At 34.8% G+C, this 26,981-nt stretch overlaps 3 protein-coding genes and 1 long non-coding RNA gene across 4 annotated transcripts; 2 read left to right on the top strand and 2 right to left on the bottom strand.

Moving 5' to 3' along the window:
* The first annotated feature begins 1,696 nt into the window (after positions 1–1,696).
* On the top strand, positions 1,697–3,583 carry LOC146942918 (thioredoxin H-type-like). Its single transcript, XM_085757024.1, has 3 exons — positions 1,697–1,833; positions 2,973–3,095; positions 3,217–3,583. The coding sequence occupies exons 1-3, from the start codon at positions 1,744–1,746 to the stop codon at positions 3,355–3,357; spliced, it is 354 nt and encodes a 117-aa protein (XP_085613150.1). The 5' UTR covers positions 1,697–1,743; the 3' UTR covers positions 3,358–3,583.
* A 218-nt stretch (positions 3,584–3,801) lies between these two features.
* LOC146942917 (uncharacterized) lies at positions 3,802–6,940 on the bottom strand. The gene is made up of 2 exons (XR_015032896.1): positions 4,871–6,940; positions 3,802–4,725 (listed from the first exon to the last, which is right to left on the bottom strand). It is a non-coding gene; the product is annotated as an uncharacterized LOC146942917 (long non-coding RNA).
* Positions 6,941–7,078: 138 nt separating this feature from the next.
* Positions 7,079–8,139, top strand: LOC146942916 (thioredoxin H-type-like). The gene is made up of 3 exons (XM_085757025.1): positions 7,079–7,237; positions 7,394–7,516; positions 7,657–8,139. The coding sequence occupies exons 1-3, from the start codon at positions 7,151–7,153 to the stop codon at positions 7,798–7,800; spliced, it is 354 nt and encodes a 117-aa protein (XP_085613151.1). The 5' UTR covers positions 7,079–7,150; the 3' UTR covers positions 7,801–8,139.
* Positions 8,140–17,074: 8,935 nt separating this feature from the next.
* Positions 17,075–21,154, bottom strand: LOC146942915 (uncharacterized). The gene is made up of 3 exons (XM_085750069.1): positions 21,000–21,154; positions 19,033–19,358; positions 17,075–18,972 (listed from the first exon to the last, which is right to left on the bottom strand). Exons 1-3 carry the CDS (start codon positions 21,152–21,154, stop codon positions 17,075–17,077), a joined length of 2,379 nt encoding a protein of 792 aa, XP_085606195.1.
* Positions 21,155–26,981: the final 5,827 nt, after the last annotated feature.

The raw sequence follows: 26,981 nt of genomic DNA, 5'->3' as shown, positions 1-26,981 counted from the left end.
GTTTTCTACAATTTTCTATATCAACCTGAAGCTTGTTGCAATGAGTTTTACTCCAATGCTTTAGATCCTCCGCACAGTTTGAAAGCTTGTTAGTAACATTACTCCCTGCACTACCCAGCCAGCTATCTCGAACAACATCAAACACCCCTTCCTCTACTCTCCAAGCGTTCTCAAATTTGAAAGTTCTCACAACTCTGTTGTTGCGAGTCACAGGAGTTTTGTCTAACAAAATCGGGAAATGATCAGAGGATGGAGCAACAAGATTTTCTAGCTTTGCATTGGGAAATAAATGCATCCAAGAATTGGATACTAAAGCTCGATCTAACTTTTCCTCCACAGCACGAGGAGTGCCTAAGCTTTTGAACCAAGTAAAAGGGTACCCTTCCATATGAACATCAATAAGCCCAGCATCTTGAATGGCTTGACGGAACCCTCTGATAAGCCAGTTAGGTCTTGTAGCCCTCCCTTTCTTTTCATCAGCGTGAAGGATATCATTAAAGTCCCCCATCAAACACCAAGGTAAACTTATTTGTCTAGCAAGACCCCGAATAAAATTCCATGAGTCTCTTCTTCTAGCAGTTTCTGGATACCCATAGAAACCTGTGAACATCCAGTCCATACCACCGCCCTCTTCAATTTTAGCACTAATATGGTTATTCGAGTAATTAATAATACTACAATTAACCGTGTTACGCCAAAATAAAGCGATGCCTCCACCTCTACTAATTCTATTAGGTGCAAAACAAGAATCATAACCCAAAAGATAACGAAATTCCTCGATTTTATTACTTTCAACAATAGTTTCAGACAGAAATAGGATATCCGGTTTATAATACCGAACAAGGAATTTAATTTTAGGAATTACGCGCAGGTTTCCCAAGCCTCGGCAATTCCATGCTACGATACTCATGGCTCTCGGCGGGCCTGGCTACCAGGTCCCGCCGTTTTATTTTCAAAAACTGGATTGTTGTAGACAGCTCCAGCTTGCTGCCCTTCCTTACCGTGATCACCCTCCTCAGCAGTATCAGTACGAGACCTTTTTTTGGGTCCTTAATGTTGATTCCCATGTTTGTTTGACGCAACTATGAGATTGATTATTTTGTCGTAAAAGTCATGGTCCCCAATTCTAGAAGGGAAAACCCCAATCAAGTCCACACATACATACTTCTCTCTTACCCACTCGTACACCAAAATATATATTGATTTAAGTGTCGATCTTCAATCTTAAGAACTAGACAAAAAGTTCACAAATGTCTGCTTCTTCACATCCCGCCAACTAAACATATATAAATGAGTATCCCTAACAAAGTCATCATGTGTGTATTTAAAATCGGAAGGCTCATTTTAACTAAAAACAATACTCATCAAAACATGTTTCCTTTTAGGAGAGATGTCTTTATTACTAAAATTGCTAAAGTGAATATCTCGATTCATTTCTATTTGATGAATGAATGGAGTATGATATTAAGGTCCGATTCATTGTCTTCGGCCCACCGAAATTTTTGGCCCAAACTTTAGAATTAAAAATGACCTTCCTTCAACAAAAAAAAAAAGAGAATTAAAAATGACATGGGTGATGACGACTACAAGCTTTGACAAATGAGAATGTGACACGTAAATGTGGACAACACAGGGAACGCGTGTAACGTATTTTCTTACCGAGTATATAAGAAGCATCGGGCTTCAAGTTAGGATCAGATACATTTGAAAGCAAAAGCGTAATTTGTACGAAGAAAGAGAAAAATGGCCGCAGAAGAGGGACAAGTGATCGGAGTTCACACTGTGGAGGCTTGGAAGGAACACCTCGAGAAGGGAAATGGATCCAAGAAACTGGTTCGTAATTACTCTTTCTTTTCTTTTTACGTTTTTAATTCGAAATTAAAACCGCACTAGGGTTTTCCATTTCCTTAGTTTAGGGATCTAATTGTTAGGGATTTATCAATTTTACTATTGATTATTATTATTATTCTGGTATTGTTGATGTGTGAATTTAATCCTTCAATTGGATGACACTAAATAATGATTGAGTGCATAGGGTTTAAATTTGATATGAAACGATTTGAACATTTCATAGCTTAGAACTTCGGGTTTAGAAGATGGAGAGAGGGTTTGAGATTATTTTTTTATGAATGAAATATTTTGAGCAAAAGAATGTTTAAAATGGTTAATCTATTCTGTTTGTCAACTTTTTCGGTTCATTGAACAACTCATGCATCTGGTCAATATTAGTATTACTGACCAAAAACATAAGTTATTCATTGAATCTAAAAAGTGATTTTTTGCTCATAACAGTGACCAAAACGTGTTGGGATTTAAGGGTTTTAAGTTAGAGGAAACTGATGATATGATTTGATTGTTGAAATTTTAAGAAATGAGGATTAAGTGAATATTGTTGGGAGACAAAATTTGCTCATTAGGGTAATTTGTTAGTTTTCATATTAGTATAAATAAGGGCTAATGCTTTGTCTAAGTTAATTTTGATTCTGTTATTTATTCAATATTTGTTCTTAGCCCCATAAGGCTTGGTTGTTGTTATTGTAATTTGTTCTTAGTTTGATACTTAGTTTAGAATTTGGAGTCTAATATTAGTACAAATAAGGGTCAGTGCTTCGTCTTTTGTATTGTTTGACAATTTGAATTGTTCTGTTCATTTTCCGTTCTCTTTATCTTAAAACATTTTCAACAAACCAGCTGTTATTTCATATCAACTTCAGCAAATTACTTTTTAACGGTAAACCAACCTGAACTTACAGTATTTCCTGACACTTAATCTTCAATGATTACTGGCATGCAATCTTCATCTAACCTTATGTCAAATCTTTGTTTTAGAACTTTTATTAGTTTTGTGTTTTAACTCTTGTTATTGAATATTGTAGCCTCTTCGGTATAATTTGTGATTCCTTAAAATTCTTGATTTTTCACCACTTAATTTTAAACAAGTTCAAAGTACTGAAAAGAAGTCACATTGACAGATTGTAGTTGATTTCACCGCTTCTTGGTGTGGCCCGTGCCGTTTCATTGCCCCAATTTTGGCAGAGATTGCTAAAAAGCTGCCCAATGTCACCTTCCTCAAGGTTGATGTTGATGAATTGAAGGTGAGCGTATCAAAATTTACCACATGACATTATTATTGTTTTTAATATTAAGTCCTAAAGCTTTACGATTTCTTTTTCTTTAACCAAGAATTCTGCAATTAACTTACATTAATCTCTTCAGACTGTTGCTGAGGAGTGGGCAGTTGATGCTATGCCAACATTCCTGTTCTTGAAAGAAGGAAAACTTGTGGACAAGGTTGTTGGTGCTCAGAAGGAGCAGCTGCAAGCAGCAATAACAAAGCATGCAACTACTGATGCTTGAAGGGTCATATGAACAAACCATTTTCTAATTCGAGTCTGTTTGCATTTTGCTATTCGAGTCAGTTTACCTGGTTTCAGTATGGTTTGGAATTTAGAATCTTTAGAATATGGCTGGATAGGTGAATAAAATCGTTGTGTGGTAGTACTTGAAACACTTTCGCCAATGAACAACTAACTTGCATTAGCAAGGAGATAGCATTTATGAAAATATTTAGCTTTGTGTGTTATGTTCTTATTCTTATTGCTGTCCTGGCATTACTATTTTCTTATTAGATTATCCATCCATGGACCCTCTTTAGATTGGGTGGCCCAAGCTTCAATTTTCTTATATTGAACTTGAAACAAAACTTCAAATGTGAAATGCCGACAATTGCCAAATATTCGTGATTCTGATAAGTGGAAGTAAGTTTTGGTGACTACCCAAAATAATTATTCTTACACATACTGGAACTTTTTTGACAAAAATTAAAAACCGTCAACCCTGCTGTAAGTCTGTCCATGATGGAGACTTGGAGATGAATTATTTTATGTCAACATTTCAATATGACTACTTATCATTTTTTTGTGTGCGAAGGAAACAAATTTATCACATATCAATATATCAATCTTACGATGGCATGAAAAGTACAAGCATGCATAAAATAAAAAACTCGGGGATTAGCCATAGATACAACCACCTTTGCTAACTAATTGGCCACCACATCAGTTTGCTCCTAGTGAACTCAACCAATGAGTTTGGGCAAAGAACAGACAAAGACGAAATACAATCTTAAATAATGAAACCAAAACGAACTCAACCAATGAGTTTGGGCAAAGAACAGACAAAGACGAAATACAATCTTAAATAATGAAACCAAAACTGAAGTAACGCTATCTATTATTACTTATCTATCCACCATTAATTTAGAATCAAACTCAAAAGTAACGTAGTCTGCTTCCATAACACCAATACTTTGGATAGTTTGCAATAAAACGCACACTTTGCCTTCTTTTACTGCGAGCCTGGGTGCATAACATATACCAATGTTGACCTTATTACGCATCCATATTACATTTTAGCTTCTCCGTTGGATGTTTTGTCCAGTTTATATCAGCTGGCCTTCCAACCATTAAAATTCGCCCATTGTCATTGCTGAAGGTAAGTAGCCGCTATATGTCAAACTGCAGATGCACTCTCGATGACTTTCTCTGATAATTGAAGATTTTGGCTTCTCTAGATGCTCCACATAATCATGCACCGCGTACTTTGATGCAAATTTGACGATTTATTAGCAACAATAAAAAAGAGATCCATCATTCAATCAACATACATAATGTGTGGTTGAATACAATCCCATAGCCCAAGCTTTTTCCAGATTTGAATTGAGAGCTTACAAGTAACAAAAATATGATATGAGTTTATAGGGCTTAAAATAGGAACAATTAAAATCTTAATTATCCCAAGAAAAACCAAATGAAAGGAGTAGAAATAGGAACAATTAAGGAGCCTAGTGCTCGTAACTCTCAATAAATACTTCGGTTTTGAAATCCATGTGCAGCCTAATGCCCCTAGACCTTTGGTTGTAGTTATTTTCCTGTTTGGAAGATTCAAACCAAATATTTACTCTTTTCTTCCTGACCACAGTTTGGGCATGGAAAAGGGATATTTTTGTCACCAAGTTTCACCCATTGCTCTTAATCTTACGTGATTAAGGTCAATTGACCGAGATTGAACAGCTGCTGTCGAGATTGGTGTTGGAGGATGGGATCTGAAAGCACTACGACGTTTAGGTCAGTAAGAGAGCAAAGAATGAGAGGTATTAAGTGGATAGAAATTGTGAACCTTGTATTGCAGTGAATGATTCTTTTTATAGGCACCAAAAAGGAGCCATTGGGAAGTGACTGGAGGATCCGTTGTGGACGGAGCTTCATCAACGCTTTGGCGAATCGTAACCGGTTGTTGAAAGGTTAAAGAACGGTTGGAATCCAAGGTTGAAAAGAGTCTTGACGGATTGGGCCTCTGGGTGTTTAGGCCTTACGTGATAAGGATTTTGGATTTTAGACCAAATCCAAAACAGTTCCCTCGATTTTTTATACCAATGGTTACGGGCGGAGCCACCTATTATCTGGGGGATGCAGCTAAACCCCCTCAACCATTTGGAATTACCACAATAATCCTACTGTTTTTCTAGTCTAAACACCCTCAAACATTACCCTTGCACCCTTCGTTGCATCACCTCTCTTTTGTGACTGTAAAAGTTGCACTTCTACCACACGCATGCACCTAGTATCCAACTTTCTATCCTTGTCCGACTACTTTTGTTGCACAACATTGGGCAACCTTTGTTGTTCAACACTGACCAAGTGTATGTATCTTTTCTTTTTTCTTTTTTTCGTTTTATTTGATTTGATTTAATATATTTAATTTCTTTAACTTTTCCATATTATTAATATTTTTTAAATCACTGGAAAAAAAAACCTTATGGGAGGGATCGAACACAAATAATGGAATCATCTTAAGATTTAAGACGTACACACTAGGCAATGGTGATTATTTTGACCATAGCTTCAAGTTTGACATTACATAATCATTTCTACTTTTATTTGAGACATTTCTTTATTGGGTTATCCTAACAAGTGTCGTTAGGGCACTAGTTAAGAAAACAAAAAGTTGAACGTTTGCATTGCATTCAACAACATTTTGATTTTTAAAAATTTAAATTTATCACTTTTTACAATTTTTCAATACAATGTTTCTATTTTTATCCTCTTATCCAATGTCCTAGAGACACTCTTTAACATTTCTCTTCTTTATTTCTACCTCTAAATTAATACTTTGTATTCTACTTTAATCGTTGTATTTTACGAAAACAATCGATAGTTAATAAGCATATATTTTAATATAAAATAGGGTGCCTACTTTTGGACAAAAAAATCTAAAAGTAAACATTTGCAATTTTTAATAAAAAAATTATGAAATTAAAAAGTCTGAACCCCGGTCTAGGGTCCTGACAACGGCAACGCCGCTATTAGTGAAGCTCTTCTTGAAACTGGATTTGTTACATTCATGCTGAAAATTTTTCTTAAAATTCACTAGGAACGATTATGTAGGAAACATCATCTCTTGGTATTATGCTGCAATGGTTTGAATTTTATGGGTTTGAAGAACCTAAAAAAATTAATTTGGATCGAGTTTTCTAAATTTCATTTTAAAAGAAGATAATATGGATGAAGATGATGAAAGTTGATTAGTGAACCAATACGAATTTTTATTTTTAACTTGATGAATATAAAGATGAATAATAGGAAGAAGAACCCTAACAATGTTATGGACAGCTAACAAAAATGTGGGCAAAAATGTGGACAATTTCTAACGTAGTTAAACACAAATTCGAAGAGAGAAAAAAGAACAACGAAATGCACACTTTAAAACTTAGAAGCACAAATATGGAAAACTCAAATGACAGCGAGCATAAATTTGACTAAAAATTAATATTGAGAAATTAGGAGATAAATATCGCAAAATCAACTAATAATATGGGATGATAAATTGATGCCATATAGCATATGGCAAAATCAATCATTGATGAAAAGTCAATGATATTGGAATCAAAACTTTGCACCATAGTATTAGTTTATAATAAATGTATAAAATGAACAAAATAAACAATTGATCACACGTTTGTTTGCATTCACACATGACAACGTGAGATTAACATGGTTGGTTGACTAATTGAAAAATGTTATATAAGAGGCAGCGGGCTTCGTTTGGGATCATAGCTAAGTTCTAAGTTCTAAGTTGAAGACAGACAAAAATGGCGGAAGAAGGAAAAGTGATTGAAATCCACAGTGTTGAGGCTTGGAACGAACAAATCCAGAAGGGAAATGACTCCAACAAACTGGTTGGTTAAATCCTTCTCATATTTCCCATCCTTATGTTAAATCTTTGACCTTTGTTAGAATTTTTAACTGCCATATTTTGTATGTGTTATTAAAGATTATGGCATCTTTGGTCATGTTTTCTATTCTATACAGTTGTTTATTTATCACATTGACAGATTGTAGTTGATTTTACTGCTTCTTGGTGTGGTCCATGCCGTTTCATTGCCCCATTTTTCGCAGAGTTGGCTCAAAAGCGGCCAGATGTCACCTTCCTTAAGGTTGACGTGGATGAATTGAATGTGAGCATATACATCTAACTTAATCTACTACGTGACATGACATTATTATGGTTTTGAATCTTAAATCCTGAAGATTAATCTAGAAGAACATTTCTTTCTTTAACTAAGAATCCTTTAATTAATTACCCTAATTTCTTCAGACTGTTGCTGAGGAGTGGGAAATTGAAGCCATGCCGACATTCCTGTTCTTGAAAGAAGGAAAGCTAGTGAACAAGGTTGTGGGTGGTAATAAGACTGAGCTGAATTCGGGAGTAGATAAGTACTCCGTCCGGTCTCACATATAAAAAAAAATTGATCAAAGAAAGTTGACGTATTTTATCTAAAATTTGAACTAAATACATCAATTTTTTTATACAATATTTACTTTTATTTGAGTATGTATAATAAAAGATCAGAAAATCAAAAGAGAAGAGAACACATGTCAACCAAATTGATTTTCCTTTCTATTTCTATATTCCTTTTGCTTTTCATTCAGTTTTGCTTAGCTGAAATTCCATTTTGCTAAGCTGACATTCATTTATGTGTTTTGTTGTTGCATTTACCTTTCACTTGGTTGTATAAAATATAAATGCCCTTGTATCTTCACTTTGTTAATCAATAAGAATCATTATATTTCTCTTGCCCATGGATGAGTTCTAAGTTATGGAGTTTTACTCTTATGCTATCATAGATTGTGGTTGTGAATTGTGATAGGTGATACCTCTGCTGAAAATTTGTAGATGATTCTCATTCATGTTCATATTCAAGATGGAGAGAAAACTGACTGCCTCTAACAATGGAGGAAACCATAATAAGATATAATCAAGGAATAGAAATGTGTTTTCTTTGGATACAATCAATGATTTAGAATGATTGACTATGTATCATTGATTTGGATTAAAAGTGAGTTGAACATAATGTGATTTATGTTTGGATACTTTAAGTAGAAAAAATATTTTTTTTATCAATTTATGTTGCTTTGAATTAGACATGACAACAAAACTCCTACTCATGAGTATCCATCTCAACCCGGCCCAACCTTAACGAGGAAAGTCGGATTGTTGAAACTTGTTTAAAAAGCTCCAACACTTAAGTTACATTCTTATTTTGTCAAAAAAAAAAAAGTTGGCATTCTTATGTTTAATTGAGTTCAAGGCAAAAATCATCCTCGCCACGTTGTCATCGTTAGTTTGGACGGTTTGAGCTCAAATTATTTTTAAGCATATAATTACCAAAATGGGTTTGGAAGTTTATTTCTTTGCATATATGGGGACCGGTAATTTACACCCACCTAAAAACACTAAGGTGTAAATTAGCATTCTACATCCACTTATATTTTACTAAAACACCATTTTGTTTCTATTCTAATTAAATTTAAATAGAAGAACAATTTTGTAACTATCTTAAGGAATATATATATATATATATATATATATATATATATATATATATATATATATATAGGGATTTGCTAGAACACACCCACTAGTTTATATGTGGGAGTGTTTTAGCAAGCTACACCTTAAGGTGTATTTAACTACTTTTTAGTTATAACTTGCTAAAACACACCTTCTAAAAAATAAGTGGGTGTATCCTAGCAAATGCCTATAGGAGTTGCTAACATACACCCACTTATTTTTTAGAAGGTGTGTTTTAGCAATATTCACCTTAAGGTGTATTTAACAACTTTTTAGTTATATCTTTGCTAAAACACACCTTAATAAAAACTAGTGGGTGTATCCTAGCAAACCCCATATATATATATATATATATATATATATATATATGGTTGGCTATATTTCCTCTCTTACATTCTTTTATAAATTCTTCCTCAAAATGAAATTTATGATATACTCCATTCGAATTGAAATTCACGTGGCACATCAAGGTTATAAAAGATAAAATGCTATATTACTAATCCACACAAGGTTGCACATGTATACAAACATGCAACATATATGTATGGACGACAATTCAAGTATAAGGAACAAATCAAGTGCTAAAAATAATCACTCTTAATAATTTCTGAAATTTATAATCGGTGTTAATAATTTGCCTCAATGACGTTTGTTACTAATACTCATGTAAATGCTGCAAAAATGTGGATTGTAGAAGCACATAAAATCAAGTAATGTTTATGTATAGAATCTGTGCAACTTAGACCAAAAAATCCAGACCAGCTTGCATAACTTTTTTATCATGTAAAGTAGGAAAAGTGTGCAGCAAAATATATCTAGTGACATAGCCATCGTGAAACAAATGTAGAAAACAAATACAATAATTCTGCAAATGATACTCACAATAGCTTTTAGAAGTGGTCATTACCAATTACACATGTGAAAACATTCCCGCTCTTCCAGCTTATTATGAAACTGAAAAATGAAATGATTTTCCTTGATTGAATCAGAGAGTACAAGCTTATTTATAGCTGAGTGCAAGTACACCATAACAGACTATGGTACTGCTCTAGCTTATTACACAGTTGCTTAGCTAAAACTATAACTTGGAGCCCAAGTTATCTAAATTGATAGTATCATGTAATAGCCCCTCACAAGTTAGAGGTTGGTACAAATCAAGCAACCCTAACTTGGATAAAAGAGTACTGAATGGCTGAGGAAGCAAAGACTTGGTGAAAAAATCAGCAAGTTGATCCTGGGAAGAAACTGGTAAAAGTTTCATGATGCCAGCTTGAAATTTCGCCCTAACCAAATGACAGTCAATCTCCAAATGCTTTGTGCGTTCATGAAACACTGGATTGGCAGCTATATGAAGGGCACTCTGACTATCACAGAACAAGACAGGAAGTTTGGAGCTTTGAATATTGAGATCCTTGAGCAAGTAAAGGATCCACTGCAACTCACAAGTTGCTGAAGCTAAAGCCCTGTACTCAGCTTCAGAAGAGGACCTGGAAACAGTGGTCTGCTTCTTTGTTCTCCATGAAATTAAAGAGTTGCCTATGAAGAAGCATTGGCCAGAAATTGAGCGCCTGCTATCAACACATCCAGCCCAATCTGCATCAGAAAATCCCTGTAAATGAAGAGAGGAGTTTTCGGGAAAAAACAATCCTTTGCCTGGGCAACCTTTGAGATATTTGAGAACCCTTAGGGCAACATTGTGATGTGTTTGAGTTGGTTTAGAAAGGAACTGGCTCAATTGCTGTGTGATAAAAGTAATATCAGGTCTGGTGGAATTGAGATAAAGCAGCCTGCCAATCAATCTTCTATAAGAAGAGATATCTTCATATGGTGGAGATGAATAATGATGCAGCTTAATAGAGGCATCAGAGGGAGTAGAAACAGGCTTAGAATTGAGAGTGCATGAATCTGATAGTAAATCCAAGCAATATTTTCTCTAACATAAGGAAATGCCATGCTTGGAATGAGCTACTTCAAGACCAAGAAAATACTTCAATTGTCCCAAATCTTTGATCTTGAAGGATGTATGCATAATGGATTTTATATGTTGGAACTCAGAAAGTGAATTGCCTGCCAATATGATGTCATCCACATAAACCAATAGTATAGTCAAAGAAGAGTATGTATGCTTGGTAAACAAAGAGTGGTCTGCAGAGGCCTGAACATAGTTTTGTTGAATGAGTATGGAAGTTAACTTCTCATACCACTTTCTATTGGCCTGTTTTAAGCCATACAAAGACTTGTGAAGTTTGCAAACTTGATTAGGTTTTGTGGAAGTAACACCTGGAGGAAGCATCATATAAACATCCTCTTGCAATTCACCATGCAAAAAGGCATTGTTAACATCTAATTGATGAAGATTCCAACTATGTATAGATGCCAAAGCAATGACAAGTCTGATGGTAGTCATCTTAGCAACATGAGAGTATGTGTCAAAATAATCAAGGCCTTCAATTTGAGTATAGCCCTTAGCAACCAATCTTGCTTTGTACCTCTCTACTGAACCATCAGCATTGTATTTAATCTTATATATCCATCTGCAACCTATAGGCTTGATGTGATCTCGTAAGTCAACAATCTTCCATGTACCAGTTTGTTCAAGAGCTGATAATTCAACTTGCATAGCTTTATTCCAGCATTCAAATTTGCTTGTCTCAGCATAATTTTTGGGTTCATTTTGAGAGTGTAAAGACATAACAAAATGAGAATGTGTGTTAGACAAATGTTGATGAGAAACATAATTGGAAATAGGGTAAGAAACAGTATGTGAATTATGACAAACATAATCCTGCAGATAAGGTGGGGCAGTTCTATTTCTAGTGGATTTTCTTGGTGAAGGAGGATCAGCAGGAGAATGATGAGGAGGTGAAGGAGATGGTGAAGGAGGTGGTGAAATATTATCAGGTGAAGAGGGTGATGATGAAGTATAATCCTCATCATCAATGATAGGAACAGAAGGTGGAGTATCAACAGATTCAGAAGCAACAGGTTGAACAGGTGAAAAATACTCCCATTGAGTAGTAACAGACTCCTTATTACTTGGATAGGGTAGAAAGTACTCATGAAAAACAACATGTCTAGATACAAAGATTTCTCTTGAATGAATATCAAGGAGAATGAAACCTTTGTATCCTGACTTATAGCCCAAGAAAACTGTCTTCCTGGCTCTAGGTTGAAGTTTAGTTCTATGAGATTGAATAGAAGATGCATGACAGAGACAACCAAATACCTTAAAGGTATCAATATCAGGGAGTTTATTATAAAGGACATAGTATGGAGACTGACCCTGAAGTAAAGGAGTAGGTATCCTATTGATAGACATGGCAACACAACCCGCACCCGCCGGGTCTCACCCGCCCCCGCCCCGATTTTAACGGGGAAAAGCCGAATTTACTGGGTCCGGGTGCGGGTCCGGGGAAAACCCGAAGGTTTAATTCGGGGCCGGGGTCGGGGGATACTCACACCCGCCCCGCCCCCGCCCCGCACCCGTATATGAGTATTTACTTTATTACCCTTATTTTCCTTAAATTAGAAGGGGGTATTTAAGGAAAGGAAACAGAAAGTGAGAAAACCTAATTTCCTTCAGCTGCCGCCGCTCTTCACTCTGTTCTCTTCACTCCGTATACTTCACTCTTCCTTAACCACTCTTCAGCTGCCGCCGCTCTTCACGCCGTTTACTTCCGTTTCTACTTCCGGCAACGTTGTCACTTCCACTTCCAGCACCGATGTCGACAGAAAGAAATCCCATCTCCCCGCAGGTAAGTCATTCAATTCAATCTGTGTGTTATGAAGATTACAAAGCGTTTTTATAAAGTCTGGTTTTGGTACTAGTTGTTGGCTGTGTTATGACTTGATAAATTGATGGTTGGATCACCAACGCTCAGACTTTAAACTAGTTGTTTCCTAATAATTGTTTATTTGTCAAAGATTTAAATTGGTAAGAGCCTTATGAATAATGTTGCAGAAGTTGAAAAATAATATTTGGTGTCCATTGTTTATTTTTAATTTATTAAACAATAGTTTCAAAAGCTGAGGAAGCTTTACTAGAACAATAAGATGTTACGTGACTTATTTTTTCTTCATAAATGTATTTACATCAATGAGTATGTATTCTTGCTATAACAAGCTGTGTGTATTTTCTGCAATTATTTTCTAATAATTATTTTCTACAAATAGTACTGATTTTGGTTTGTGGATAAAGGATGTATATATAAAGCCTTTTAGCTGGAATAATGACAAGTGAATCATGTCCCGAATATGCTAAATGCATTTTTCTATTTGATGTGAAGATTGATTTGAGTATGTTAGTGTTGCTAGACTTGTCCATATCATGCAGTGAGACTTACATTTTGCAATTACATTTTTTCTTACTAGTAGACAATGATCATCTGTTCTGTTCTGTTCTAGTAGCTTTTATAGTGTTATGTGAGTCTAATAGATTTTATGAATTATTGGTTTTAGATGGCAAATGAAGGTACCTCTCAACCACAATGTCCACTCATTTCCCAAGGAAGTACACATCAACCATCTCCAAATGGACAAGAAAGTTCACATCAGCCAACTCCAAATGAAAGTGGTAATCCATCAATTGCTGCTCCTACTACCACTCCCACAACAACTGATACTATAGAGGTTGATAGTGCAGCAACACAAACCCAGTCAAAAAGAAAAAGAAGCGAAGTTTGGGATCATTTTGAAAAGGTCATAGTTGATGGAAAAGTTAAGGCTAAATGTAATTATTGCAAGAAGCTTCTTGGCGGATCATCGAATGACGGGACATCGCACTTAAAAGGACATTTATTGATTTGTCCTCACAAGAAGATTTTTGAAGGTAAAACGGATAAAGGACAACCAATTCTTACTCCTAAAACTTTTCAAGGTAAAAAAGAGTTGTGTACTTGGATTTATAATGCTGAAAATTCTAGGAAAGAGCTTGCACATGCAATTATTTTGCATGAATATCCACTTTCAATTGTGGATCATGTTGGTTTTAGAAGATACTCAAATTCTCTCCAACCATTATTTCAAGTCCCTTGTAGAAATACTATTAAAAAGGAGATACTCAAAGTGTATGAATTTGAGAGATCATCAACAATGAAGTTCATCGAAAGTCTTGAAGGAAGAGTGGCCATTACTTCTGACATGTGGACTTCGAGCAATCAAACAAGAGGGTACATGGCTGTGACTGCTCATTACATTGATGGAAATTGGGCTTTGCATAGTCAGATTTTGAGGTAATTATAATTTCTTCTAAAAATAATTTACTTATGTGGCCATCACTTCTGCGCTATTTCTGTAATGTTTTTGTTAGTGCAAAGTTCCTTACTATTTTAGGTACAATTTGAATGACTATGATATTTCACTGTTATGTTGCTTGGTTGATATGTATCAATGTTTTTGTTAGTGCAAAGTTACTATCCCTTTAGTTCTGTTACTGTGTTTTGTAAGATAAATTGATTTTCTTTACTATTATGTCATGTATGTATATTCTTGAAAATTTAAGTTTCATTAATGATGTGTAACTTTAATCTAGTGAATCTTATTATGTCAGGTTTATTTATGTTCCTGCACCGCATACAAGTGAAGTCCTTAGTGATGCGTTGGTTGAGTGTTTGATGGATTGGAACATTGATAAAAAAATTTCCACTATCACTTTGGACAATTGTAGCACAAATTATGCGATGGTTGAAAAAATTAAGGCCAGGCTGAAACCGGATTCAATGTTAAGGGAGGGGGCCTTACTTCATATGCGCTGTTGCGCACACATACTAAATTTGATTGTAAAAGATGGCTTAGAAGTTGTGAAAGATGGAGTAGAGAAGATTCGGGAAAGTGTTGCATTTTGGAATGCAACACCTAAAAGGAAGGAATTATTTGAGAAGACGGCCAATCAATTGAAAATTTCTTGCACCAAGAAATTGGCTTTAGATTGTCCGACTAGATGGAATTCCATTTACAAGATGCTTGAAGTTGCCATTTTGTATGAAGAGGTATTTAATCGATTAGCACTTCGGAGAACTGGGTACACTTCTTTGCCAACAAGTGAACAATGGAGATTTGCAAAAGATATTTGTGAAAAATTGAAAATGTTCAACTCTATCACTGAAGTGTTTTCTGGCACCAAGTATCCAACTGCCAATGAATACTTTCCTAAGATTTGTGAGATTAAAGAAGCAATACTTATGTGGACTGAATCCTCTGATGAGTTGATAAGAAAAATGGCCGAGAATATGTTGGTAAAGTTTGACAAGTATTGGAGTGTGATTCATGAAATGATGGGTGTCGCTGCTGTTTTGGATCCAAGGTACAAAACTGTTTTGCTTGATTACTATTACAAAATTTTCTATGGAAATGATGCTGATCATCAAGTTAAGTCAATCTGACAATTGTGTTATGACTTGCTTTATGATTATCAAGCGAGAATGAACAATGATTCTAGTGGTGATTCTCAAATGGTGGATTCTAATGTTGGTACTGTTGGCAGTGATGCTATGAAAAGATATGATTTGTATGTGCTTAGGCAAAAAAGAGCTAGGACTTCATATGTTAGAACAGAGTTAGATGTTTATTTAGATGAGGAAGTTTTACCGAGAAGTCCAGATTTTGATATTTTATTGTGGTGGAAGTTGAATGGTGTCAAGTATCCGACACTTCAAGCAATTGCAAGGGATGTGTTGGCGATTCCAGTTTCGACTGTAGCTTCTGAATCCGCGTTCAGCACTAGTGGTTATATTGTAAGTCCTCATCGAAGCCGACTTCAGCCGACCACTTTAGAGGCTTTGATGTGTGCTAGAAGTTGGTTATGGAATGCTGAGAACACGGGTAAATTTTTAATTTATTCATCTGAATATGAATGTAATTTTGTTTATTTTAAAGATTGCCATTGTTTAATTGTGTTTTATTGATAGGTAATTTTAATTCTAATGTAGGAAATGAAAATGCTATTTTACTCACTGAATTGGAGTCTGATGATGATGAAGGTATATTAGTCTTTTAAACGAAGCTAGTTCTGTTGCTCGTCAAGTTTTTCCTTTCTTTTCTATTTTTCCATTGAACATGATTATTCATATTATATAGATGATTTTATGTCGGAGTGTCAAATTAATTGTTTGGAATACATGGCAAACATCATATGTTGTCATGTTTCAGAATCTCATGAGTAATATGTAATTTCATAAATTACATTGACTTGAAAACAAGTCGCTTATTCCTTTGAATTTCATGGTTGTTTGAGATTGAATTTTTATTTATATATGTGAGTGGAAGTAGAAGTAGAAAATTGAAGTCTTATGTTTTGCAAGCTGAGTCTCTTTTTTCTTTATCTCTATTTCTCCCCTCTATTAATGAGATGTTTGAAATAGTTAATCCAGAACTTATTGTGGATTTATCACTTGATACAACTTATGATGATATGTTTGTTAGTTGTTTTTAGTCTATTTTATGTCAAGTACATCATACAGTCTTTTAAGCATATGTGTTTAGCAAGTTAGCATTTTCAGTTTTGTTTTCAACAAATTGATTTTTAAGTCATAAAAGGTATGCACGATATATTAAATTTGTGAAGTTAAATGTTTATATTCTAACTTTTATTTTTCAACATAGGTGAACCGCCGATAAGTGACGTTAGTTCGGTTGCAATCTCCCGTTTTGAAGATGATGATCTTTAGTTAACTTGTTCAATTAGAAATTTTGTTGTTGTGACTTTTGATGATTTGGAATCCTTTATTGTTCTATTGGTTTCAAGTTGTAATAATATTTAGAAAGAACTAGATGTTATGAGAGGTTTTGTTGGTTTTGAATTTGGATTGGATATGAGTTGTAATAATATTTAGACATAATTGATGTTCTAAGCTTGTTAGAAGCTTTAGTTTTAATTATCTTGTTAGTAGTTTTTGTAATGATTTTATAGGCTTTTTTGCCACTGAAACAGGTTTGGTTTGCCACTGAAATTTAAAAATAGGCTTACTGCAATTTTTTTTTTTTTTACACTTTTCACGGGTGGGGGTGGGGGCGGGTCTGGGACACCCGTCCCCGTTGGGGGCAGGTCTGGGGGTAAAGATTCTATCCCCGCCGGGTCTGGGGGCGGGGGCGGGGCTGGGTAGTGTAATACGGGGCCGGGGACGGGTGTGTCAAAACCCGCCCCCGCCCCGCCCCGTTGCCATGTCTACCTATTGATGATAAAAACAACATGCAAGAGAGCATAAGACCAGTAAGATGCAGGAAGCTTAGATTGATATAACAGGGCTCTCTCAACATTCAAAATGTGTTGATGTTTTCTTTCAACTCTACCATTTTGTTGGGGAGTTTCAACACATGATTTTTGGTGTAAAATACCAAGAGACTCATAGTAGGAAGTCATGAGAAATTCTGGACCATTATCAGACCTTATGCATTTAGGGGTGACATGGAATTGAGTTTGAACCATTTTAATGAAAGTTTGGACATGATGGGAGGCCTCAGATTTAGTTTTAAGCAAAATGATCCACAAGAATCTACTATGATCATCAACAATAGTAAGAAAATATTTATGGCCATGTATATAAGGTATAGAGAGAGGACCCCAAATGTCAAGATGCAAAAGTTCAAAATTAGAGGCAGCATGTGAAGTACTAATAGAAAATGGTAAATGCTTTTGTTTGGCAAAGTGACAAACATCACAAACAGAATTCTTATTATCAAAAATAACATTTGAGTACAATGAGGACATCATGTTCATTCTCTGAGAAGAGAGATGACCAAGTCTAAAGTGCCAAATGGCTTTATTAGGAACAATACTGGAATTACAAGAAGCAGAAGCATTACAAGTATTTGAAACTAAAGTAATGGACTCTTTATTATTGGACACTGAAGAAGCATGAAACTTGTACAGTCCATCGTGTTCGTTAGCCAAACCAATCATCTTCAGGGATGTTGAGTCCTGTATGATGCATTGGTTAGGCAGAAACTTGAAAATGCAAGATAAAGACTCACAAACTTTGTGCACAGACATGAGATTCAATTTGAAGGAAGATGAATATAACACATTATGAAGGTAAAATTGATGACTAAAATTGATAGTGCCAGCATGTGTGACAATGACAACAGAACCATTTGGTAATGTGATAGTAGCAGGTGAAATAGCATGATATGAAGAAAACAAATTCAAATCACAACAAATGTGTTCATTTGCTCCAGAATCCACTAACCAATATGAATTTAATAGAGAAGAACAAGTAGTGGGATTAATTATACCTGCAGAGGTAGGAGACAAAGAAGAAGGGATGGTGTAACTGGAAGAAACTTGAGGTGCGGCAACATGATTGGTGACAGGACCAGAAGAAGCTGAACTTGAAGCTGAAGGAATCAAATTTGCTTGCTGCAATAAAGCTACAAGTTGTTCCATCTTGTCTTGAGACAAACCAGGTACACCAGATGAAGTATTGACCTCAGAAACATCACTAGAAGAGGCATTGGCCTGTGAATTTGGTTTATTCACATTGGGAAATCCATGCTTCTGGTAACAGTAATCAACTGTGTGATTGGTTTTGTTGCAGAAAGTACAATGTCTAGTGGGCTTGTTGTAACCACCTTTACCACGCCCCTGAGACTTTCTTGCATCAAAAGCATTGACTGAAACACTGCTATCTTCAAAAGTTACCACAGCAGGAACAAAAGCATTATTGCTCTCTTCTTGAATAACCAATGAGAAAACTTTGTTCAAAGTGGGAAGAAGATCCATTAAGAGAACTTGAGTCTTAACCACTGAGATCTGCTCATTAAGACCAGTAAGGAACTGAATAATTTGGTCTTCAACTCTATAGGTTTTTGGTACCTTCACAACATCACACTTGCATTGGAAAAGACATTGGCAATTAGGAAGAGGCCTATGTGAGTGCAACTCTTCCCACAAAGCCTTCATCTCTGTGAAATAATCCAAAAAAGAATTGTTACCCTGCTTAAGTGTGTGTAGTGAAGATCTCAATTGAGCAATGCGAATTCTATCAACTTTGGAGAAACGCTCTTTCAAATCATCCCAAACCTCAAGAGCATTGTCATGAAAGACAAGTGTTTGTGCAATTGAATCTGAGACCGAGTTAATAAGCCATGAATGAACTAGATGATTTCAACGTTCCCAAGCATTACGGTTCAGATCATCATGATTAGGTTCAGGTAAAGTTCCATTGATGAAAGGAAGCTTATTTTTAGCTCCTAAAGCTCGTTGCATGGAGCGACTCCATGAAAGATAGTTTGAACCATTGAACTTTGGTGAAACAACAACAGAATTGGGTCTTTCGCTTGGATGAACAAAGTAAGCGGATTCAGAATCAGATTGTTGTTGCGAGCCATAATGAAACAGAGTATGAAGAATTGGAGTAAAGGAAGGTGCAACAATGGCGAAAAACGAATCAAGAAACAAAATAACCGAATTGAGTAAAATCAACTCAAGAACGAAGAAGTACAAGAAGCTTCTTCACAAAATCAACAAGAATCAACGATAATCGCTACAATTGAAGCAACGAAAATGGCGGAAAACGAAGGAAGAAGATGAAGATTCAACGAAGCTTCATCTACAAGGCACAACGGAAAACGGTTACAAGGACCGTAACAAACTTTCCTTCGAGGGAAAATCTGATACCATATTATGAAACTGAAAAATGAAATGATTTTCCTTGATTGAATCAGAGAGTACAAGCTTATTTATAGTTGAGTGCAAGTACACCATAACAAACTATGGTACTGCTCTAGCTTATTACACAGTTGCTTAGCTAAAACTATAACTTGGAGCCCAAGTTATCTAAATTGATAGTATCATGTAATACAGCTCTCGCAATACGACCCACTCGATGAACATGTCTATAGTTGATAAAGATATTAAGGTGAGAACATGTTAACTGTCATGTACAAGAATTATAACCTAGGTAGAAATTAAGAAAGGTAACAAAAACTGCAGGATGTACAACAAAACCTGTATCATGTCAAAATTTTAGTTATTAAGGGCAGAGTTTTTCAGTTACCTGAGCCTCAATAATATCAGTGACTAGTTTGCATTGGCATTATAAGCAGCAGGATATACAACAAAACGGGTAACATGTCAAAACATTAGTAGTCCTGTAAAACAATGTTAATGTGTTGCACCCTCCACACTTATGTAAAATTAGTTAACATACATATAAGTTGTGTACAGAAAGAATGTGCTCAAACACTTTCCGGTTTATTTTCTCATAATCAAGCCATTTCTGCATTTGTTTCTTAAGCATCCATCTCATTCATCCACACTAAACATTGTTCTGCATTTAACTTCCAACTCTTGCTACAAAAATAAATTCTGTAATTTTAAGGAGAACACAATATGGCTTGGGAACTTTGAGTGTGTAAATGGGAGAGAGAATAGTGAGTTAAATGAGTGTTTAAGTGATGAGAGGGAAAAGTGGATGAAGCGTCGTAGGGAGAAAAGTAAGTAACTTTTCTCTTAGGTTAGAGGAAAAGGGAAAACGGGTAATATGGTATATGTATACTTGGTTTTATTTGTATATTCCACAACCCATAAGAGCATGCTTTCATCTATTTGACAGTTGACACTAAACTATAGACACCCATTGCAGAGTAAAAAAAATTGGGTGTTTATAGATAGAGTTATAGATAATAGTGATAATGAAAACACCCTTTTCTCTCTTTTCACTTTTGGCATACCTCACTTAATAAATTGCATCAAAATAAATGGAAATAAACGGAAATGCTCGGTAAGCAAAGCTGGAAGCTCATGACAAACTCTAACTCCTTACTTACTCGTGTTCTCAAAGCCAAATACTTCCCTCGTAGGGATTTCTTGGATGCACCTCTTGGTCACAATCGAAGCTACATATGGAGGAATCTTTGGAGTACCCAATCTTTACTTACTTTGGTGATAGTACGAAAATTAATGTGTGGTCTATGCCATGGATCCGCAACCTCCCAACACATAAACCTGATACATTGCCGCCTCCACACCTTGAAGATCTCACAGTGAATCATCTTATGAACTTGGATTTGCTCTCTTGGAATCATAATATGGTAAATTCACTTTTCACTTCTCAAGTAGTTGTCATTGTGATCTCTACTCCTCTTTTCACCCGTTCAATGGAAGACACCAGAATCTAGAAGGTATCTCCTGATGGTAATTACACTGTAAAGTCAGCCTACCGCATATGCGTTGACCTCCTTCACCCACCGCCTCCTGCGCAAACTGATCTCCATTGGAAGAATCTATGGAATCTGAAAATTCCATCCCGTGTTAGCTCTTTCATGTGGCGTCTTGCACATCAATGCCTTCCTACTCATGTTAACCTCACCACTCGAGGCATCCCTTGTGACGACACGTGCATATCATGTGAAACTTTGGATGAATCGCACATGAACCTTTTCTTTGTGTGTTCAAAAGCAATGGAGTGTTGGGACCGTATAAATTTGGGGCACCATGTTTGAGAGCTTCTGCTCCAGACTAGTGAATTCACTACTCTGCTGTTTGATTTTCATGACAGGTTATCACTCATTCAACAGCAGCTGGCTGCAATGTTACTTTGGAGTATTTGGAAGAGCCGTAATTTAATGCTTTGGGAATCTTCAAGTACCTCTCCCACACTCACTATCACTAGAGCAAAAGAAACACTCCACGAATGGAGTTGTATGCAAAGGATTAAACCCCAGGTTCAACACTTGGCTCATACAAACACGTGGGTAAAACCAATGATAGGCGTTATAAAGTGTAATGTTGATGCAGCAACTTTCAATAACAACACCATGGCGGGTTTTGGCATGTGCTTTCGCGATTCTTTGGGCCAATTTATTCTTGACAAGTCTGCGCATCTCCCTTCCTTTGGTTCTGTTTTGGAAGCAGAAGCAGTTGCACCGCTGCAATCTATTCACACAGCTATTTCAATTGGTTTGCATTCAGTAATATTTGAAACAGACAACAAAACACTTCCCAATGCTATTAACTCTACATCTGCTCATAACAACGAGTTCGGAGACATTGTAACTCAGTGTAGGCAGGGGCGGACCTGCTTTAGGCTGGCTGTGGCTATTGCCACACCAGTCCAGCCCTATTTTTTTTTCATATTTAAAGTCTAAAGTTTATATTATATATCTTCAATTTTGAAGTGTAACCAAACATGATGTATTGGCCTAGTGGTTAAGTTTGTGTTTTTCGAACTCATAGTCATGGTTTCAAATCCTATCTTTTGTTTTTGTTATCTTTTTTTTCCTCAAAGAATGAATATAACTTACTCACAGTCATGTGTTCAAGTCCTATCTTTTGCTTTTGTCATATTTTTTTTTCTCAAAAAATGAATATAACTTAATTGTAAAAAAGAACACGACATAATCGAACTCGTGACATAAAAGTTTGTATCTTACTCGTAAATAGTCAATAAAAATATATAAAGGAGTATGCTTTTTGGGTGAGGTTTTCTACTTATTCATTTAAAATATTTTATCTTTTTTATAATATTATTTAAGTTTTAATTAAAAAATGTTAAATTCTACTAAAATATGAATAATATTTATTATGTTTATCGTAATTTATTTTGCTAAAATAATTTGCCACACCGATAATTTCCTTCCAGATCCGCCCTTGAGTGTAGGGTTCTTTTATCTAACAACCTCGACTATGTAGTGTCGCATATTCGAAGGCAAGCTAATAGAGTAGCTCATACTATTGCACCAACATCTCTATCTCATACTAGCCCCCGTATCTTTTATAATGTACCTCATGGTATGTACTCTTTGATTATGAATGAAATGCATTAATTTTGCCTTTGCTCAAAAAAAATGAACACTCTCTTTCCAATAGTCTCTTTTAACACTCATATTGGTGGATTCTAGGGTGAGGGTTCAATTAAGTCCCTCACCGATGGAGCACAACAAAACTACCGTAAGATTAAATAAGTGTCCCAGTTTTACTAAAAATAAAATTGAGAACATCTACCCTTTCTCACACCCTATCGTGCTCCACCTCTCTCATTTACGGTTTTTGCTGGCAAATGTTTGGATCCTCCATCATCGTGCTACTGATGTTATCCCCAGAAAATTACATCTATGCTCAAATGGGAAAATAAGTTTTCAAACTGGACCTTCATAAGTACATGTAAAAATGGTTTGCATGTCAAAAATTGTGAAATTGGACAGTTAAGGGTTTGGAAAAAAAATGCCCTTATGTAATTTTTAATAGTTTCTCTTCATTTGCTCAACGTGTTTTAGACAATATCATTCTCATGGATGAAGGAATTAATGGCAGCATATGTAAATTCTTATGTTGATTCACCAACAATGTCATAGCAGTTAAGGTTGGGCCGATTGGACAGATGCACACATAGATGAGAGAGAGATAAGTGAGGTAAGATTATATGCAAGGATATGCAGATATTACCATTTTATTTTTGATAAATCTGGACCATTAATTTAATCTTATGGTATTTTCGTGGTGCTTCACCGGTGAGGGACTTAATTGATCCCTCACCTTAGAATCCACCTGTCATATTAGTAGTCATTCAATATACTTACTTACTGTCAATTCAAAAACTATTTTAACTAATAAAGTGTAAAATCAAATACTATTTTAGAATTTTAATACAGTAAAAGACTGTTGTAACTACTCATTACACATTCAGGACCCAAATAACTATTATATCTATTTATAATTACAAAAATATGGAAGTTCCATGTGGGGCTTTAGCCACACATGGACTCTAAATGCATCCACCCTGAACGGTGGCGACACTGTGAAAAGACGAATTAGGGTTTTCAACGTTTTTTTTTTTTCCCCTGAAATTATGAATATGTACTGTGTGGTACTTTGACTTAATTATTCCCCAAGACAAACCTCGTCAAAGTAAAACGCCCCTAAATTTTTTACCAAATTTTATTTCCAAACAATTCTCGATTTTTTTTTTACTCCATTGTTTTCTAAGATAAAATTAAAATAAACGTAAAAAAAAAGATAAAATTAAAATATTTTTTTACTCTAATTTATTTTGAAAGCTTATAATTCTTTCTTGGCTGTAATTTTTTCATGATATATGGTCTCTTGTTCGCAATTGGATTGACATTTCATTGGTTGTTCTATTGTGTTTCGGAACACTTTGTTTAATTTGAGCACTTAGCTGAAAATTCAAAATCACCGCGATAATATATACATTTAATTAATTTATTTCTCTTGTTTGGGTAATATGGAAATAGAGAAATTGTAGAATCTTTAACAATAAGGAAGATTCGATGTAGCAGATTTTCGTTAAAATTAAATTCATCTATTATGTATTGTCATTGGAGGCAAATAATGTTAACGAAAACACTAAAGACTGTCCCGGACACTCGTTGAGAGCTTTAAATGTTAAGGTTATGTAAAAATATGTGTATTCTGTGTATTGTAAATTAAAATATTTGACTTTTTTATGAATAATTTCTTAATTTAAAATGCCTAAAAAAAATAAAATGCCTAAAGAGCATCCCAAGGCACTCGTTAACAATTTTACTTTTGGTTATTATAGTTGATGATTTAATCCTTTAATTTGCTCAGACATTGAATAATTGTTTTCCTTTTCGTTTTTATCAGTTTGCGTCAGATATGTAATTGTTTGTATAACTCTTGTGTTCTATCTTGATGCACCTTGTCTAGTCTAGGTAGAATGCTTTATTGTTGATAATATGTTTCATTTTGACTTGTAATCAGAAGAAAATCAATTTGAATTCCCCTCAGCTGCGTATGCAAGACCATGGCCATAAAAGAATATATCTAAGCCAACTTTAATAGGTCAATATTTGCAACTAGATAATAAGCTCCATACTCTTGGGACAAACAACATCCCCAATCTCCATCCAACACATTTGAAGCAAAATTTTGAAGGCTAGCTAGGTTCTTGTGATATTAACAACTTGTTAAGCTTCACCATAGCTCAGGTTTCTTTTAATTTGGACCACCTAAAGCTTGGGTTCAACTTGGACCAGTAGAATATGAGCCATAGATTTATTGTAAAAGCAATCCAACGATTTAGATTAAGAGATGGAAACCTGTGCAGCCAGTTTAGCCGGTGTACTGATTTTGCATGGTTACATGTACTTTGATGTAGTGAATTATTTTTGTCCCTTGTTTTTTTTTTATTTTTTTTGTCAGAATGTTTGGATTGTTGGAAAAAAAAATTCAGGGTCAGTACTCAGTATGGTCTGCATAATTTGAGATAAATACACACCTTTTAAAAACTTCATCGTTTTTTTTTCAAAAAAAAAAACTTCATCGTTTTACAAGTAAAAAACTAAAAACAAAATTTATAAATTTATTTTATTTTATTCTTTATTTTATTAGTTTTTTTTTAAGGATAGTTATTAAATTATTAGTCTTCATACGCGTTTATTTTAATTTTAATGATAATCAAAACCCAAACCTTAAGAAAAATGAAACCAATGGAAATTGAAGAGATGCAGTAAAACTTATAATATTGAGGAGAAAATCTGAGTGGAGCCTAACATATGCAGTCAAGAATCAATGAATTCAGATCTGAAAATATTGCTAACAAAAATAACATCCTTGGACAAAAACGGAAGGTACAATGTAAGGAAGAAAAAGGAGCTTGTTGTTTTGAAGACCCAAGTTGAAGTTAAAGTTGGGTGAGTTGGTTGAGATTTTGAGGTAAGGTTCCAAGAAGGTTGTGTGGTTCATACGAGAGAGTGAAGAACAAGAAAAAGAGAAGTGTTTGATGAAATTGGAAAGGGCAAGAACACATATGTGATGATATTGCAAAATTATTTCTCTTAAAATGAAACAACTCAACATATATTAGTTCTAAATTATCCGGAAAAAAATTGAAGGTTCGTTAGGTCAAACAACATTAAAATATTAATAGGAAGACAACAACCACTTTATTCAAGCTTCTTTTAATACTTCTTCTGGGAAATAATTCGTGTTTTTTTTAGACTTAAATTATATGGAGAATAAAGTTTTGCTACTATGCTTTGAACTACCAGTGTACAAGATATCATTTAACCGGATCCAAACCTACAACAGGAGGTCATTTCACTGGTTCAAGTTGGACCTAAACTATGACTGGTCCAAACTAAAGAGACCCCTCTCCACTAGGTGTTGTCTTCGGTGAGAGACCTCTATAGGTCTCCTACTAGTGGGAGACCCCCACCTTTTTTTTTTTTGCAAATCAATTAAAAACCATTGGATGTATTGATGAAAGACATTGAACGGTTGTGATGTATAGGGAATATGGCCCACAAAAATTAATATTTAATCATAAATTTTGATTTTAAAAAATGAAATGGAAATTGAAATTAAACTTAGGAAAGGGTGTTTTGGGAATTGTCACAAAAAATTTTAAAAACCCAGCACGGTTTGGAAACACTATATTCAATTTTTTTTTTTAACAATTGCTAAAACATTATAATGGAGTTTGATAATTTTTAATTTAATTAAACCTCTGCAAAATTAAGCCTATTTTAATTTAATTTCTTTTCTGTCCATCTGGATTGTTATTATTTCTCTTCTGTTTTCGTTTTATTTCCAAAACAGTCGTTGTGCATCTTATATGGACTAGCATTATAATGGTTTAATTAAAATAATTTTTTTGGATTGTATTAAAATAAAATTTAATTTTAGAGAGGTTTAATAAAATTTAAAATTATCAAACTATTGCCTGGTTTTTAAATTTTTTTGTGACAATTCCCAAAACACTCTTTCCTAAGTTTAATTTCAATTTCCATTTCATTTTTTAAAATCAAAATTTATGATTAAATATTAATTTTTGTGGGCCATATTCCCTATACATCACAACCGTTCAATGTATTTCATCAATACATCCAATGGTTTTTAATTGATTTGCAAAAAAAAAGGTGGCGGTCTCCCACCGGTAAGAGACCTATAGAGGTCTCTCACCGTAGACAGCACCCTCTCACTATATGTTAAAACTTGTACTTATTCCTTTAGATCAAGTTAGGTTGTTACAACTTCCAGTTGCTAGTTTAGTTGGGTAGTTAGCACATTAGCTCTACTTATACTATAGCTTTATGCTATTGTAATTGTCCATTCAGTTGTTATTAATTGAATCTTTTCAATAAACTTC

Source organism: Medicago sativa, chromosome 3 (assembly GCF_051527215.1).
Source record: "Medicago sativa cultivar Bolivia chromosome 3, Bolivia_mono, whole genome shotgun sequence".
Classification (NCBI taxonomy): Eukaryota; Viridiplantae; Streptophyta; class Magnoliopsida; order Fabales; family Fabaceae; genus Medicago; species Medicago sativa.
The sequence above is the reverse complement of the archived record's forward strand: the minus strand, read 5'-3'. Positions and strand labels throughout refer to the sequence as shown.

What these genes read in the sequence shown, in the direction of transcription:
- LOC146942918 (XM_085757024.1), top strand. Translation starts at nt 1,744, where the DNA reads ATGGCCGCAGAAGAGGGACAAGTGATCGGAGTTCACACTGTGGAGGCT. An exon ending in GAAATGGATCCAAGAAACTG is followed by an intron (nt 1,834 to 2,972) that starts GTTCGTAATTAC and finishes TCACATTGACAG; the next exon opens with ATTGTAGTTGATTTCACCGC. An exon ending in TTGATGTTGATGAATTGAAG is followed by an intron (nt 3,096 to 3,216) that starts GTGAGCGTATCA and finishes TAATCTCTTCAG; the next exon opens with ACTGTTGCTGAGGAGTGGGC.
- LOC146942916 (XM_085757025.1), top strand. Translation starts at nt 7,151, where the DNA reads ATGGCGGAAGAAGGAAAAGTGATTGAAATCCACAGTGTTGAGGCTTGG. An exon ending in GAAATGACTCCAACAAACTG is followed by an intron (nt 7,238 to 7,393) that starts GTTGGTTAAATC and finishes TCACATTGACAG; the next exon opens with ATTGTAGTTGATTTTACTGC. An exon ending in TTGACGTGGATGAATTGAAT is followed by an intron (nt 7,517 to 7,656) that starts GTGAGCATATAC and finishes TAATTTCTTCAG; the next exon opens with ACTGTTGCTGAGGAGTGGGA.
- LOC146942915 (XM_085750069.1), bottom strand. Translation starts at nt 21,154, where the DNA reads ATGGAATTTTCAGATTCCATAGATTCTTCCAATGGAGATCAGTTTGCG. An exon ending in TGGTGTCTTCCATTGAACGG is followed by an intron (nt 19,359 to 20,999) that starts GTGAAAAGAGGA and finishes GATTTTGTGAAG; the next exon opens with AAGCTTCTTGTACTTCTTCG. An exon ending in TAATCATGATGATCTGAACC is followed by an intron (nt 18,973 to 19,032) that starts GTAATGCTTGGG and finishes ACTCGGTCTCAG; the next exon opens with ATTCAATTGCACAAACACTT.